This window comes from Callithrix jacchus, chromosome 12, assembly GCF_049354715.1.
Source record: "Callithrix jacchus isolate 240 chromosome 12, calJac240_pri, whole genome shotgun sequence".
NCBI classification, from domain to species: Eukaryota; Metazoa; Chordata; class Mammalia; order Primates; family Cebidae; genus Callithrix; species Callithrix jacchus.
Window position 1 is genome coordinate 47,473,864 of NC_133513.1, and position 18,241 is coordinate 47,492,104.

General features: G+C 35.0%; 1 protein-coding gene across 5 annotated transcripts in view; it reads right to left on the reverse strand.

Moving 5' to 3' along the window:
• Positions 1 to 462: 462 nt before the first annotated feature.
• NRG3 (neuregulin 3) overlaps positions 463 to 18,241 on the reverse strand; it is a 1,123,251-nt gene continuing 1,105,472 nt past the window's right edge. For all 5 annotated transcript variants that reach the window (XM_078345440.1, XM_009009628.5, XM_035266157.3 and 2 more), the window contains one exon: positions 463 to 18,123. In XM_078345440.1, the coding sequence (XP_078201566.1) occupies positions 17,616 to 18,123 (508 nt within the window). In that variant the 3' untranslated portion in view covers positions 463 to 17,615. The remainder of the gene's footprint in view (positions 18,124 to 18,241) is intronic.

The following is an 18,241-nucleotide window of genomic DNA, read 5'->3' on the forward strand; positions in this document are numbered from 1 at the left end:
CCACTGTGTTTCTCCCCTTATGCCCTCTAGTGTCTTTCTCAGGCCCTTGAACTAAAATCCGAAACCCTTACCAACAAGGTAGAGCTGGACTATGATCTAACTTCTTCCTGCTCTTCTGGGTCTCTCATCTATTTGTCGAAGCCCTCACTGGCCTTCTTCCCCATCTCTGAACTGCTAAGGTCCTTTCCTAACTACAAAATTCTTAGTGTGAAGTTTCTGCTACCTAGAACGCTGTCTCCCATCCTCTTCACATGGATGAAGCATGGGTGGTCTTGATTATGTCTTCCTGAGAGAGATCCTTCTTAAGTCTCTTAAAAAGCAGATGCCATATCACTTTATGTCACTGTGGCCTAACCGCGTTATTCATGATGCTTATGTGTCACCCACACACAGACACTCACAAACACACCCACACTTGTTTTTTTTTCATTCATGTTGTGATCTTAGAAACACTGTAAGCAGTGCAGGTTGGGGCCATTTCTATTTTATTAACCAATATATTACCAAGTTGTTGAATGAATAAAAGTTGGTCACAATTTCAAAGATCATCATATAATTTTTTCAAAGCATGAATTGTTTGAAACAATAAGGGAGGAATTCTTAAATTCTGCTCCTCAATATTACCTTTTTAACCATATCACAACATATCAGCTATTGTACATGTATCGTCATCACTTCCTAACTGAGAAGTCACCTGTGTAGTTTAGCTCCACAGACTATAGAACTGAAAGCACAAGTTGAACTATAAGGATCAAATTTTAATCTAAAAATTTATGTGTACCATCTGAAACAGCAAAAATACGCAATAGGCTTTGAGAAATTCTCTGAAATTCAAAACTGGAAAACAGCATTTTAAACTGAATATATACTGGGATAGATATGGACGGTGCAAGGATGCTATCGAATACATTACAATGATTGTGGAGAAGGAAAAAGTTTCCCTAAGGTCCTAAGGGATTAACCACCAGATTTTTAGATTTGGAAGGGACCTTAAAAATAATTTGAGATAAAGCATGAGAAATTCCATTGCAAATGCAAAATGCTAAAGAAGCGAATGTTTCTTTAACTGTGTATAATTGCTTGTGTCCAACCCAGTCCACTGAAGCATCATTTCTCACCTCTGTTACTCCCTCAGTTTCTCTTCCTTCACTCTTACTTACCTGAAGCCGTTTTCTGCATGGAAGTTAGAATCACCTTTCAGAAGAAAATCTGAATAGACCCCCCTCTTTCTTTAAAACTCTCCAGTAACATCTCATTGCACTTACAATCAAAGTTCCATGCTATGTCTAAGGCCCTGTATGACCTGGCTTGTGCCAGCCAGCCATACATTGCTGTCTCCCTCAACTCACCCTAATTAACAGGGCACGCCAGCCTCTGGCTCCCACTCCAACCTGGCAACCTTCCTCCTACCTCAGTGACTCACACTTGGTGTTCCTTCTGCCTGTGTTGTTCTTGCCCAAGTCTCTGACTGGGTGACTCCTTCAATCATTCAGTCATGTTTTGACATGTACGGAATCTCCTTAGAGGTCTAAAACGTCTCCCCCAACCTCTATTCCTACACAGATACTTGCTCTTAGTCTAGGGTTTTTTTAAATCACGACCTGAAGTTATTTGTTTTCTTATCCATTGTCCGCCTTCCCCACAGAATTCTACAGAATTCTAGCCCCATGAATGGAAGGACCTTGTCTATTTTCTTTGCTACGGTATCTGCAGCTCCTAGACCTTGATCCCACACACAGCAAGCGCTCAATAAATATTGATACTTATGGAAAGGAGGGTGGGAGAAAACACATGGACATGTTACATATGAGGACATATGTGTGAAGAATTATTTCACCCGTTCTGTCTACCCAATCACTCTGCACAAGAAACAGTTGGCCATCATGGGTTTTAAGAGAGAGGCCGTAAGCTCACAGGCAGACTGGAGCCCTTCCTCACCACACTGGAAACACCATGGTTCCATTGTTGGTCAGTAGCACAGTCTTATTTCTCTCTTGTCACATGGGCTCTGATACTTGACATCTGGCCCCCTGACTCTCTGTCCTCTCCATAGGGTAACTGTACATTTCAGTTTCGCTTCAGGGAGTAGTAATAATTAATGCCATTTTGTTAAGGGCAAAAAGAATCTTATGAACCACATCAGTACCTCATATGATTTTAAGGCTTTTTTGAAACCCCTCAAGTGACCACCAGAGGCCAAACGTTTTCATGAATGTTTTGAGTCTGGGAACTATCTGCAAGGTCTTAAGTAATAGACAAAAGATGCATCAGCTTTCAGAGTTGGAAAATGACTGAGAAGAAAATTGCCATTTGCCCCTGGGTGTAAGCAAAATGAGAGGGAAATTGTTACAGCAACTTAGTGCTGTTGAGACAATATATCTAATCTCTGGAAAATAGAAGCCCTTGTGGGGAGAATGCAGTAGCATTGTCCTGCCTCTTGTCACCTTCTCCACAATAAACAGTTCCAAGGCAGAGGAGCAGAAAAGAGGCCTCCATCAATCAAACTAAAGAGGCATGCCAAAGACTAAAAGGCACATCCCTTAGAAAACAAAAATTAAAAAACACCGTAAACCAATGTGCTTATTAGGTTTGTAAAGATAGGAAACAAAGTGATTATTTGTCAAGGAATATTGAAATGGGTTCCCTAAATTGGACTGTTAAAAATTATATATAACATATATTCTGAATATAAAAGTAAAATATGACTATTATAAAAATACAACATATTGAAAACAGTATAAAATTCTCAACATCTTAACATATAGAAATAATCATTGCTTATATTTTAATGTTTTCTTCCAACAGCTTATTTTCAGATAATTTTCTAATGCATAAGATTTAATAATTTAATGCTATTACATTCTATGGTTGTTCATAATTTAATTAGGCATTTATCTGTAGCTACATTTTTAAGTACCTGTCATTTGCTTTTATTGGGTTTGCTTTGCCCATGTATGTAGCTACATCTAAAGAACCGATGAGAAGGAATATGATATGTAATACTTATGTTATAAAATTGTAATTCAGTTGTATTCTACATCCTTAATTTGGTGTAATACCGGGGACAATATCTAAGACTATTTCAACTTTATAGAAGTTAATATGTTTTTTATCATTACTTAAAATATGATTTATTTAAACATTTGATTTTTTTTCTATTATAAATAAGCTGTAGTAAATATCTTTATACATAAATCATTATGTAACTTTTTGTATATAACTTTTGTTATAAAATATTTCAAATAAGAGATAAAACCCATATATACACACTGCCATTTGTTCTCTCATGTCATGTGGTCTCTGATACTTGATGATTGGCCCCATGACCCTCTGTCCTCTGTGTGTGTATGAGAAAATTTTTCTGTTCCTGCCATGCACCCATATTTCCTTTAATATGTAGTCTTCACTGAGGCATCAAATCTTACCATTCTGTTCATTGCTCTATTCTCAGCTTCTAGAATAGTACTCAGCAATACTAGGTATGTAATTATTTGTTAAAATAATAAATTAATTGAAATTTTAGTGTTTGTTTTCTTATTTTTAAGAGCTCTTAAGGATAATACACTTTTGTTATGTTGTAAATATTATTCTAATTTCATCATATTCTATTTTTACAGATATTAATTTTAAATTGCATTTCTATAAATCTAATTCATTTTGGTTTTCTTATTAGTTCCATTCCTAGAAATTTCTTGCCCAATATCTTGCACTTTTCTGGGGTAGTTGTGGAAACTCTACCTGGAGAATGTTAGTGTATCTCATCTAACATAGCTGACACTCCTGCAGCTGGTAGCTCCTCCAGCATCCTATATTTCATTTAGGTCTTTTGTACTTTCTTTTGTTCTTGTATAATTTTATTTCACTCTTTAGTCCATTGATATTTTACGATAATATATGGTATGAGGTAAGGACCTATATTTCCTTTTCAAGATCACCAATACTCTAATAACATTTTTGAAGAAAGTGAACTTAATTTGATTTAGAATGCCCTTAATTTCTTTTCCTTTTTTGTTTTTTAAATTCAGCAGTGTGTTTCTGGGCTGTTGCTTTATACTTGCAACACCACAGTAAGTGTAATTGTAGCATTAAAATATATTTGATTATATACTAAACTGTCTCATTCTCTCCATATAGTTTAATTTTTCATTTTTTTCAAAATGATTTTGAGTATTTTTATCTATGTATTTGGCAAAATACTCTCAGTGTATCTTTTCTTCAAGTTTGTTTTATGATTGAAATTGAAGACTCTTGGCAAGTTTACTATATGAAGATTTTCCATTAAGAGAAAATTATATTGTCATTTATTTAAATCTTCACTAATGTTCTTTTTTTGGTAGTTTCATACATCTTTTATTTTAAAAGATTTATGTTTATGTTAATATTGGAAATGGGATCCTATTGGCCTATACTTTCTAGTCATTTATCCTCTTTTGTTTATAGATGTAAAACTGAAATCACTTACAGTATCATTCTGCTGACTTCTGAATTTTCATTTGGAGCATAGTGACTCAAACTTTCCCATATTGATCTTTTTTTTTTTTTTCAGTTTCTTACTGCTAGATCTTGCTCATCTATGTTAACTTAGTTAATATTAACAACAGTAGAAAAGTAGCTTTGTTCTTTATTCTAATGGAAATAAATGCAATGTTTAACTGCTATGACTAACGTTGACCATTGACTTTGTGTTGTTAAAGTAGACACCTTCGCCCCCTCAATTAACTAAATAGTTTTTTTCAGAAATAGAAATTGAATCATATCTGATTTTTGCTATCTGCGGAGATAAATCATATTACTAAATGCACTAATATCAAGATGTCTTCAAATAATTAAAATAAATCTTATGCTGTCACAGTGATTTCTTTGTTACATTACTGTAATCCATTTGCAAGTATTTTATTTAGATTGTGTGCATATGTATTTATAAATAATATTGAACAATAGCAATTTTCTAAATGAAGATTCTGTCAAACATTAATATAGTGAAATACCAAATGTTCTTAGGAAGACAAAAAGAGGCTGTGATTCCGGTGTTTATGGGAAATGATCTGAAAGTCTAAAGGGGGAGATTGATTGACTTCCCTCGTCCTCACTCCTCTTTGTTCACACTTGCTGGCAGTGGTATCTGCCCCCCACAGTTAGACCCATGTGGTGAGGAATTAAGAATAAAATGGAAGCCAGGCGCAATGGCTCACACCTGTCATCCTAGCACTTTGGGAAGCCGAGGCTGGTGAATCACCTGAGGTCAGGAGTTCAAGGCCAGCCTGATTAATATGGTGAAACCCCATCTCTACTAAAAATACAAAAATTAGCTGGGTGTGGTGGTGTGCGCCTGTAGTCCCAGCGACTCAGAGGCTGAGACAGGAGAATTGCTTGAACCCGGGATGGGGAGGTTGTAGTGAGCCAAGATTGTGCCACTTCACTCCAGCCTTGTGACAGAACTAAACTCAGTCTCCAAAATAAAAGGAAAAGAATAAAATGGGTAGGTATAGATTCTATCCTTTTAATATGGCAGTTGAACAAATACTTGAACTTTTTCTTGTGGAACGCTTTTCTGGAGTTGCTGAGGAACCTCTACCTGGAGAAAGCTATGAGTGTCTCTCATCTTACATAGCTGACACCCTGCAGCAGGTAGCAGACTACCTCCAGGTAGTCTTTCTTGCCTTGTGTATTCATGGAGGTAGGGGGTTGTACATCCTTACCCGAGACAAATACAGAGGTCGCCATTCCTTATGTCTTGGTCTCTTCAATCTATCAAGTTTCAGTTTCACGCAAGTTCAGCCATAACGTTTGGTCTTTATTTTTCCTCAGGATCTCTTCAAGAGAACAGCTATCACAGGACCCACCAAAGCTCCTCTGAATGCCATAGCACTTGGTGTGATGGTAGAAAAAAGCACTTTTCCTCATCTGAAAAACGGGACAACACTGGGCTGGGTATGGTGGCTCATGCCTGCAATCCTAGCAATTTGGGAAGCTGAGATGGGCAGATCACTTGAGGTCAAGAGATCGAGACCAGCCAGGCCTACATGGTGAAACCCCATCTCTACTAGCAATACAAGAATTAGATGGGCATGGTGGCCTGCACCTGTAGTTTCAGCTATTCAGGAGGCTGAGGCAGGAGAATTGCTGGAACCCGGGAGGCCAAAGTTGCAGTAAGCTCAGATCACACCACTACACACTCCAACCTAGGTGACACGAGACTCTGTCTCAAAAAAAAAAAAAAAAAAAACAAAAACCACAACATAGAGTTTTGACAGTTCTCTCAGGAATTATCTCTCCTTTCAAAGCTGACACTTTCATAGTGTGGGAGTGCTAATGCTGGCAGAAACAGCTTGTCTCTCTGAGGCGGCTTAAAGCTCTCTCTAGGAAGTGGAGGCACAAAGATCGACTGTATTTTTCTCAACTTTGGGTCTAAGTCAAAATCTGGAGAGAAAGAGTATAATTTGTTCATTCCTATGTATGTATGTGTATATTTAAGTGTGTATATATATTAATTCTATATTATATTGTTATAATTATGTATATGTAATATATATAAAACATATATTATTAATCATATAATACTTAACATATTGATATACACTCCCCAATATACAATGGTTTGATTCAGAATTTCATGGCTTTATAAAAGCAGTATGTACTTAGCAAAAATCATACTTTCAGTACCCATATGGCCATTTTGTTTTTCGCCTTCCATACAGTAGTTAATAAACTACATGAGATATTCAACACTTTATTATAAAATAGTATTTGTGTTGCACGATGTTGCCCAACCATAGGCTAATGTAAGTGTTCTGAGCACATTCAGGGTAGGTGAGGCTAGAGGGTATTCAGCTGCTGAGGGGAGAGTTGTCCTTTTTGATAGCACTATTGATGGTGTCTTCTAGAAGTACCAAAGTCTGCCTTCCCAGCACTTTCTTGCCTAAAAGTTGAATTCTGAGGTTTCCTCATTCTTGCTTTCCTTACTCCATTCTTTTAGAACCACGGTGTCTTAGTGCCCAAAATAATTCAGCTCTGTATTCCCATATCCGAGTTTCTGCCCGATTGTTTAAGACTCTGAGAATGCCAGTGAGTATAACTTTGACTGGTTTTAAACATTTTTTGTCTTCCTTTTTATTTTCCAAACTTCCTTTAAGTGAAACTTTTGTTTTCCCTTTGACATTTGTTATTAAGTAGAGTTGAATTGTTTTTGTTGTTTTAACATTTCAAATCTATTTTTTATTATTTTTAAATTTTGAGACAAATATTGTAGAACAATAGGGAAGAAGAGTAGAACATCAGTCAACTTCCTGTTTCTTAACTTCCATTCCACTGGGGCATGGTATCGCATTGACAATCTTTCTTTTTACTAATTCTGCCAGGTTTCATTTCTGCTTTGTTTCTTCTTTTTAAAAAATTATTCCTTATATGTTTTCCTTTTCATTGTCCGCCATTGACCTTAGCCTTTTGTCTCATTTCTGAGTACATACTTTCTTATATTTTAGTGAGAGACGGGATAATTTCTAAGGTGCAATACTAGAACAAATCTAATTTTAAAAGGAGTCATGACCTCTTTATATTGAAAGTGGTAAGTTCGGCCTTGCTAATGCTACGAATGGCTTCACATGTTCCCACTGAGATATTTTATGATCTCTCTGCCTTGTCTGTGCAGAGGTTTCTCCAGGGCTTGTGTCTAAAAATGGTGGTTTTGGAAGAAGTCAAATGATTCTTCTTCATTTCTTCTACTGACCACATTATTGAACACAAATTTGTTTTTTTCTGATTGTAGGCTTGAGGGATGACTAGTGTAAATTTATAGTAGTATTTCAGTAACTTGGCACCTTGAAGTGAATGAGCAGGGAAGTGCAGCCACCCATGGAACTGGGGTATTGGTTCTTAGGGAGCTGAAGCAGGTGCCCTGAGGACTACCATTTTATGTTCATTCTTCCCATGATGGAAGCAATGGGTATAGTCACTGCTATGGATATGGTCCTTCTGGCTTTCTCTCTGGCACTGCTGCCTGTCACATTTGGGACAAGAAATAGCAATGTTGCTAAATTTCTGAGTGCTCTATTTTGTATGTCCGAATTTCCAATAACTTACATAATTGGATGCATCCATTATTTCTGTGGTCTGCCCTCATTCTAGTCAATCTATAGGATTGTTGAACAGTGTCAGAATCATCCTCACTTAGTTCTGAAGATTCTAACCTGTCTTGAATATTTGAACAATCACTATCAGAAATTTAAAAGGAAAAAGAAAAATTAAGATGAGAATATGTAAAGGAAGGCTCAGGGATTCTGGGTTGAAATGCAGTCTCTTGCATTTTTTTATCGGTGTAAGTTTAGGCATATTTCTTAATGCTTCTGTACTTTAGTTTTCTTATGTTTAATGGGAATAATGTGAATGCACTTTATAGAGTTATTTTGATGACTAAGTTGATGTATGTAAAATATCTAGTGCCATGCATATTCTCAGTTCTTTCAAATGGCTTTCCTGTGTAATAATGTCACTTCTTTCATATTCCAAAGTTGGCAGCATTTTAAAAATCTTCTTCCAAAAAAAAAATTCTTCCTCTCCTCTTCTCCCCTCCTCTTTCTCCTTTTTCTTCTACTTAGAGTATGAATTGGGTATTATAAATTTAGTCAGCTATGAAGTGGTTTCTCTAGGGATTTTTAAAAAGTATGGCTGTCTGTCTACCTTAGCAAAATATTATAATATTCATGATCAAAATCCATCAAGGAAGATGCTTAAAAACAAAATTAATACTGTGGGAGAGCTGAATATCTTTGTCAGTCTATACATGAAAATATGTTTATACCCAGAAAAGATTAATGTATATGTGTGTACATATATTATTAAATACCGACATAAGTCAAAGATAGTAAACATTTAAAATCAGTTTAATAATATATTATGGGATCAATATTTAAAGAACACTTTCAAATATGAATGTGCTTTATGCATATAATGTATGCATATAATGGCTGTACAAGCCATTATAATGTGAATTATAAATATGAATGTGCTTTATGCATATAATGTATGTATATAATGCAAATATACAAGCCATTATATGCATACATATATGCATACAAACAATTATATGCATTCGTTAAATGCATAAAGCACAAAATTTAATATTTTTAATTAAAAATAAAATTAAGCTTTATTAAAATGATGCATTTCTGACTATTCCAAATCAATTACATTTTAATCACAATATGTCATATTGTTAAGCAGATACAAAATAAACAAAAGGCTCGATGAATGTTAAAACTATATATATTAGTCATTCTCAGAAAACAATTGAGTAATATCTAAAATGAATTTTGAAAATGGTTATACTTTTTGACCCAGCTATACTACTTCTTGCAAAGTATGACCAGGAGATTACTTAAAGAAAAACTCTTAACCATTGAGTTTCACCTACTTTTTCTAAACTTTATGAAATTTTTAGTTATAGATCTTTTCCCTTCATAAAAAAGAAGAAAATGCATACACTAACCTATACACAAGAATTACAATTTCAGGTCTTTACAGATCTTATGAAACTTGTTTATAAATCTGCAGTTTCTTCCCTCACCCCACAAAAAATGTAATGTGTGCTGTGATATTAATTGTGGGTTTATTTGTGGTAGTAAATAAATTGAATGAATTTGTGTCAAATAATTATAGAATGTCTACACAAGTCATAATATAAAAATAAACTGGAATTTATGTAATCTTTAAATTAAATTATTTATAAAGACAATGTATTGCCTTAGGAGAGTATCACACACACACGCACACACACACACGTGTGTGTGTGTCTGTGTGTATATGTAGATTATAATACAACACAGTAAGAAAGTAATTTTGTAAAAATATGCACATATTTAGAAAACAAAAAAAGCACAAAGATACAAGTTACTATGATTTTAGCATGGTGAATTAATGGTTGACTTTTTTCACACTTTCAGTGACAATTTTTAAATAAGATTTTAAAAAATGAAAAGAAAATCATTGATTGACTTTATCAATTTTGGAAATGTTGATAGCATCAGGTTCCTGTCTCTTCTTTTTCCCCTGGAGAAAGGGTTCACAATAGTATTTATTCATTTCTTTTTCTTTTTTTAAGCTGGAATCTGCTGGATAAGCTCTTTATTTCCTTTTTTTTTTTTTCCCCCAAAAGGGTGCCCCATTGCTCAACCTTTGTTGCATGGCTTTCAGTTACTTAGGTCACTTGGACCCAAGAAAAATTGCAATTCCGTGTGTCAGCATTACACATTTTAGTTTTCAAAATGTATCTACATCTGCCCTTATATTTGATTTGGACCTCCTCCTATGTTTAGCTTAAAAGATGGGAGCCTTCCGTGAAAGTTGTTAGTGAGAAAATAAAGACAGAATAAAAGTTAACGATTTCTTTTTACAGAAAAGAAATGCAAATACAAAAAAAAATGTATTTTTTTCCAACTTAAATTCAGATTTTCATAAATTTTGTGTCAAACTTGAAGGAATGAAAAAGTGGATATTTAGTATATTTAAATGTTAGAACTCAATAGGCATACTTAATGCCCTATAAACAATCCTTTAAAAAATAAAATATCAGTATAGAAAGAAGAGTGTAGTTACAGAGAAAAGATATTTTTAAAAAACAGACTTTATTGTGCAAAACCTTTGCCTCATATTTCCTTACAACGTTTTTAGCCTTAGACTATATTTAATTTTTAATAAGTTTAACTTGAAGCACTTACACATTGTTATTGGTTTATTTTTTATTCATTGTTTAAAGAATGATAATGTGTTTTTATTTCTTCTTTTGTTCTTTTACATAAATGGACAATTTTGTCTTTCTCTTATAACATGGAAAATATTGTTGTAAGAAGCAATTCTAAGAAGGTTAAAACGTCTGTTAACAATATAAGGGAAATTAATGGGCCCTAGGGTTATGTCTGTATGTGAGAAGATAGTGGCTAAAGTCATGAACCTTATTATCATCTACATTTGAAATGTTCCTAATTTATCCCTCTACTAACACAACTCAAATGAACAAAGCTATCTCTCTCTACAAAATCACATTCGCTTCTTATTTTAGCTGGAAATTCCCTATTTAGTAAAGAAGAAATAAGATAAGAGGTGAACGCATTAAGAATATAACCTAAGCTGCGCGTCCAGCTTTGGCAAAGGCTGCTGAGGAGATAAAATTGGGAAATGGTGGCCAAGGATTCCTTCCACACACAAAAGCTTACTTGACAAGTCAAGATGCAAGTCAATGACTATATTCATGTCTTAATTTTTAATAAGCTGTATGATATCTCTCCCCACAAACAAAAATGCAGCCATAGTAGAAGTGAACTCTACAAAGTTGTCGAGGGCCATACGTCCAGTATATTTTCCTTAGCCTTCATGTCCTCTCAGTGCAGTAGATGCCAGTTTAAAATGGTTCTTGGAAGAAAATAGAGCTACGTATACACTCTTTTAAACAAATTTGTTATCAGATGTATGAGATATTGTTTCTGAGAAATGGTTTTAAAATGACAATTGGAAATATTCTGGTTACCATTTATCATGTATTCTGTGTGTGATTTGCATTCTTTATTTAAAACATGGACAAAACGATTAATAAAGTGTGTTAATGATTAAGAACTAGGGAACTCATTTTGATCTAATGTGTACAATTGCATGCTTAAAAAAATAAGAGATAGCCACAGCATTTCTCTCTAGCTATCTTTAAAAATATACCCAGTGGCCACTGGCAAGTGTGTAGTAATGTTTAAGGTAAGTTGTCATGTTCTATTTGTATCAATTTCAATAAATGTTCTATCCTCCAAACTTTGATAAATACAAGAATCAAAACTAGGCTGTGAAGAACAAGCCTTAAACAGTAACCATTCTAGTTTATTGCTGCATGCATAGACTTTCTATGAAAAATATCTGAATCCAAGGTCATCTATGTCATTGAGTTTCAACACAGCAGGTGTGCTGTGTGTATGTGATTTGTAGAGCTCTTAAATTGAAATTTGTTTCGAAAAGGAAGGATCAGTGTGGTGTCTAACAAGGTTGTATGAAGAGGTCATAGATCTCTAAATACATCAAAAACAAGTAAAAACTGCATTTTGTTCCAAATCAATTTGGTAAGCTACTATGTTGACTTCGTATAATTTAAAAAAAAATTAAATCTACTGTCTTTGAGTCAAGTATTTTAACATTTCATATTGTTTTATTGATGGCTAAAGAATTCAGACTTTGGGATCTTGACCAAGACAAATTATATATGGAATAATTAGTGCTAGTCAGGATGCTATTGATAGAGCATACAAATATTAATTTTTCAAAAACAGCAATTACAATCAAAATTAAATATGTAAATAAACCCTGCATTCTTTTTGCGTATCCTGCTCCCAAAGATAGGATTATTTTAAACAATGATGTGAAAGTATTTCCAGATAATTTATTCACTATTGGTAGGAGAGTTTATATTGTTTGATATGCAAATAATTGAGAATATCAATAAGTATCTTGTATTTATGAATATCAAATGAGGGTGTGTCCTTGGCCCTGTAAGAGACGGACGTCTTCAAGGTCTCATGCCTTCTCTGGAGAGCCCCTTGTTCTGTCTTTGATAATTCATCATAATTTCTTAAAAAAATTCTGGGGCAAATTTTCCCATTTGATTTTCAAGCTTTAGAATTGGGTATTTTCTTGTCTATCCCTTTTTTAATTACCTGCCCGAGGTAAATTTACATTAACAACCACCACAGAAACAATCCTGTTTTTTTCCTCCATGGAAATTAAATGTGATATTATCAATGGAAATATTATCTATGGATAGATATACAGATTTTAACTATTTTTGAGTCTTAGTGAGATAGACTTTTACAGAGTATTTTTAAAGAGTTGGGTTCAAGTTAAAGAATGACAGGTGACCAGATAAAGTCTGGGTTAGACGGACTGGATAAAAAGGCATCAATTTGGAAGGGAAAGCAAAGATAAACAGTCATCCACCTTATTTGACAGATGAGGTCATGGAACTAGTCTTATGTATAGTTAAGGTATAAGTTTTCACAAAGACAACTTCCGATAGAAAATATTTTCTAATTCATTTCCAACAATAAGAGATTGTTTGCTATCACACAATTAATTCTTTCATAGTCAACAGTACACGTGCAATCAATACAGGTATTCCTGACAAAAAATTATGAAAGGACTAGAAACCTGATCTCTATTTCATCAGTATTACATCTGGTTACCCCTGCTATTATCTTCACTGGAGTCTGCAACATTAGCATTCAGTGTCCCCTTTACCCCCGTCACACACACTCTGTCCTTATTGGAGTTTAGTGGGTACCAGAAGCGAAGGCACCTATTTAGGCACCTCTGGGAGAAGTTACACTTAAATTTATAAAAAATATATTTGAGAACATTATACACTACAAGGACAACAATCATTTACGCTCATTTTTGATTTTCATTTCTAAAAGACAATCTAGCAGAGATGTTACTCTAGGATCTTGTGAATTTTCTAACCCAAGGTTATTTCTGCTTGCCTAAGAAAGAGAAGGAACTGAAAAATGCCTGGATAACAAAATGTTGCCAAGTTGGCTTGTCTCTAAATGCTTTGATTTCATTGGCATTCCATGAGGCAATCACTTTGATGTTTGTTGATTAAACAAAAGTGAAACTACTAAGGCATTCAATTCACAAATTTAATGTACATTTATTTGTGGGTGTGTGCGTGTATTTGTGGTTACAGTAGGAAACAGATTATAAGAGAATGGTGTGGCTCTTAAGGAGTGAATTTCTTATTTTACCCTCACTATTTTTTTAAAAGGGAAAGAAATTATCAACAAGGAAGAGATTAAGCTTATTTAGAAGCTTCATTTCCCACGGCATATCGGGATGCATTTAAAACTGAGAACAGCCTTGAAACCTTGTGCTGGTTTTGCCCAGATGAGGATAGAATTTCTGAAGACAAGAGTACAAACACAGTGTAGACATGCTATCCATTGAAAACACTGAATCTATACATTCGAATAAGAATAAAAAAGTACTCTTTATATATAAAATGTCTCCCAGATACCAAAAGATCAAATAAAAATCCCACCCCTCCTACTGCGTTCCTAGGTTGACTATAAGCTTATTTGAGAAATGTCTCACAGCACTTGTTTCAGTGCTGTATTTTCTAGTTTATGGGGCTGGAATCAAAGGGACCACTATTCCCTCTGCCCCAACACACAGACTTAGGGAGTCAGTGTTTCCTATAGCACCATACTGCAGGATAGGTGTGCATGACTATGGCACACATCAGAGATGTTCTGGTAGAGATCTGGTTACTGATAGCCTTAGCCATAGGCACCCAAGGCCCCACTCAAACTGCAGCTGTCATTCAATCCAGAAGCCAACAGGCATTCTCTTGAAGTCTGCTTGGCTCTTCTGTTCTCTTTTTTGGTGTGTCTGATTTGTTACTAAGATCGAAACAGGTTAATTTGTGAAGTCCTATATACAACATTCTTCCTCCTCCAGACAGCCTTGCTATTGCTACTTAGAAATAATGTAAATCATTGGAGGTGTGATAAATTTACAAATATTTAGTTTTTAACCCATAGCAAGGCAGATACTGAGCTAGAGTGTAAAACACAGAGCACTTAATGTACATAGGAAATTTAGGAAGAAAATTTTGATGCTGATTTTCCAAAATCATTTCTACTATTTCTCAATATTATAAGATTGCTCACATATTTTGAATGGCATCCCACAGTAGTCACAGGCAAACTACAATGACATATGCTTTACAAAACAAAAAGATATATCACAAAATGAGTCAAAGTAAAAAAATAATGGGTACCATCCATCCTCTGGTAAATAATGAATATGTAGCATATTTAATTACAAATTTCCAAATATATATTCACATAATAAAGACAAGGACAATGAAGGAAAATCAAATGTGTTTTGCTGAAATAAGTACTTCCCTGTAGGCACATGACCTTGAAGGGCCAAGCACTGATGGCTCCAAGTATTTTCCATGTTAGATTCACATTGAAAGTACTGATGCCATCAGCACTTGTCCACTGGTGCCCAATGACGTATATTTTGACCTTCAATACTTTTCACAGGAAAGCATCATATTGCTAAAGGAGACAAATGACCACTTAAAAGTAACCATTAATATAGATTATTTATGGACGATTTTGTCTTGACTATTAATTAGGGGAGTAATTGTATATCTAAACTTTATATCAGACCGCCAGTGGATTTACTGCTTTTTAAGAATACATATGGATGATGTTACAATCACAGAACATAGTTTTTTATATTTTTTTAAAAAATAAGGGGTTGGACCAAGACTTAAGTTTCACTGACAATCTTAATGTTTTCAGTGTAAACAATATGTTAGTATAACTGCAATGAGTTATACAGTATATACCTTCTTAATGGTAAATTCAGAACCAATCTTCCAGATAAGCAAGTATAACATTTTAGTTAAAAAAATATATAAGAACAAGGTTGACTTCAACAAACTTGTGAGGCTTTCCAGCTGTTTGATAATTGTGATAAATTTCAACACAATGACATATTGGATGCTCAACTTATCGGGTTTTTCTAGACCTGTTAGTTTTTAAGACCATTTTCTAAAATGTTTACATACAGTATTTTTAAATGAGAACTTAGATGATCTAGACATTATAAATTCACGATAATCTTTTAAAATTCTACCAATATTACCTCTACATTCAAAACAATGGAACTGTAACAGAAAAAATAATAAATATCACACAATCTTTTGTTAAATGTAAAGTGCATTTTTACCAAAGTGTTTCAACATTTGAGACCTTGAATTTTTATTAACTAGTTCTGATAAATCCATAGTGCTCTTTCTTTTTTCTGGATGACAGTATGTCTATTAATAACAGATGTTCCCAAAGACCAATTTGCAATGTATTTTCAACAGAAACAACTTAACCTGAAATATGAATTGTATCTCTTTACAGCTTGACTCAGAAATAGTTACATTCCTTTTCCACGGAATGTGCCTTCCACAAAGAGATTTTAACCAAGGTTTTCCCAAACTGCAGTAAAAGAAATCTTTTATGCTTTCAAATACTGTGCCTTTTTATTTAAAACGGTGTAAACATAACAACTCAACACCACCAATAATTGGAAAAAGACTGGGTATATGAACACTAATTTCCTCATATGTCCCATGAAAATGAGGGTAAATAAACAGACAAATCTTCAGAAGAGGTTTCAGTTCACCTTAGCAGTGGTAAAAATATTGCTTTATTCCAAATGAACATACAACACAATTTACTGTTCTTTTGGGGGCTTCTTGTGAACTGAATAGTCTGGGTTTTTTGATTTCAACAAGTTATTCTTCCCATACTAACCACAGAAGCCGAAGCCTCGGTCCACACGTAGTAGATTTGCTATAAAATAAACAGTAATGAGGATGATGAGAAAGCAAAGGGGAACTGTCAATTTGTTAATTGTCTTGCGTTAGTAATTTAAGTAGGCATGATTCAAAGTAAACACACATCCTCAGTTAACTCACCTGATGATACTGATATCATTAATGAGCCAATAGTTGTTCCTCTCAAAAGTATTCACATCAGAAAATGGTCTAGACAGTGTCAAGAGTTTTATAGGACTCCACCATGCAAGTGACCTTGATTTAAGAACTAACTGAACTTTAAACTTAATGGAAAAATTTAAAGTGAACAGATCTAAGAGGGAAATACTTTCTCTGAATATTAGATTCCCTGATGTTTCAGAACAAATTTTAGCAAGCGTAATACGCGCACACATGCACACACATACACACAATGAACACATGTGCATACAGCATATGTGCTCGCGTGAGCAAGTCCACACACACACACGCTCACACACACATATGCACACAGGCACACAAACTGAGAAACGCTCCTCCAGAGCCTCTAAACAATCTCAAGGAAAAACATTTCTATTAGCATGATTTTAGTGACACGACATAGTGATTTTTTTTGTCTCTTTTTCTGTAATAATTTCAGACCTCCAGCTGAGATGTGTGCATTCAAATCTCAGAGGAAGGTGGCACACAAGAGGAGTTACGATTGCCCCCGGTTTCTCCTCTCTCCTGTCCTCCTTCGCATTGCAGTCTTTTGTGCCATTCTCCAAAAATCAAATAGAAAACACTGCATTTGTCGACATGACATAACCTGTGATGAGGCTATTGGGTGAATAGAAATTTAGGGCTTGGGACTGGCAAGCCAAATGGCAAGGGCCACCTGCTCACTGGCGCATACACCTGCGGATACAGCTCTCCTCTTTTTGAAACCAGGTAACTGCCAGTGCTTTTGAATGAGGCACTGGCACTGTGGGGCCAAGGGTCTGAATTGCCCACATCTTCCAAGAGCCAAAGAGGACAGTGTTGGGACTAACTGAAATTAGATTCAGAATTCTACCCAAAAGCTTTAATTGTAAGCTTTATCCCTCCTGAAACATTTCTTTCCCTTAAAAAAATATTTTGTTAAAAAACACTATGATATGAGGGCGATAGACTATTTGGTTTCTTCTAAGTAGATGCTCTTAAATTAATGCATATAAATAATTTGTATTTGATTTCCTCTCTTTCCTGTTGAGCAAAGCATAGAATGCACAGATTCCTACATCTTAAGTCACTTGGTCAATGCAGAGTCTCTTTGTATTTCATTTCTTAAGACAAATTGTGCCTCTCGTTCTGATTTGGCCGTGGGACTCAGGGGGAGAAAGGCTGTGTTTTCGCTTGCACTGTCCTCGGTTTCTACGCTGGCCAGTTCGTAGTCTTCTGACCGTCTGGCATCAGTCAGAATTCGGATCTGCTCCTGGACAGTTTCTAGCAATATTTTCACTTCTTGTTGTTCTGCTATAAGACAATCGCTGACTGGAATACTCACATTGACAACGTCAGCTGAATAGGAGTTTTTGCACCATTTGATGCTTTTGACTTCGGAAATCCCTGGCATTTGCATGCAGGTTTCCTCTAGACCCACTGAAGGGATGATGGGCACAGAACTGGCCCTTGTGGATGAATAGCCCACCAGGTCCTTTTGCTCCAAGCTATTAAAATAGGGGCTTGTCTCTCTTGAAGGCAGTTGCATATTTATTGATGTATTTCGTTGGGTTTTTAAACCATCGGATGAATACCTGAAAAAGAAACAAAGTGTTACCCCTTCTGCTTTCTGCTGGGCTTTGTCAGAGCAAAACTCAATCCACAAAGCACTTTTCACATGCACCATCTAACTGAATTCTCACAGCAACCCCA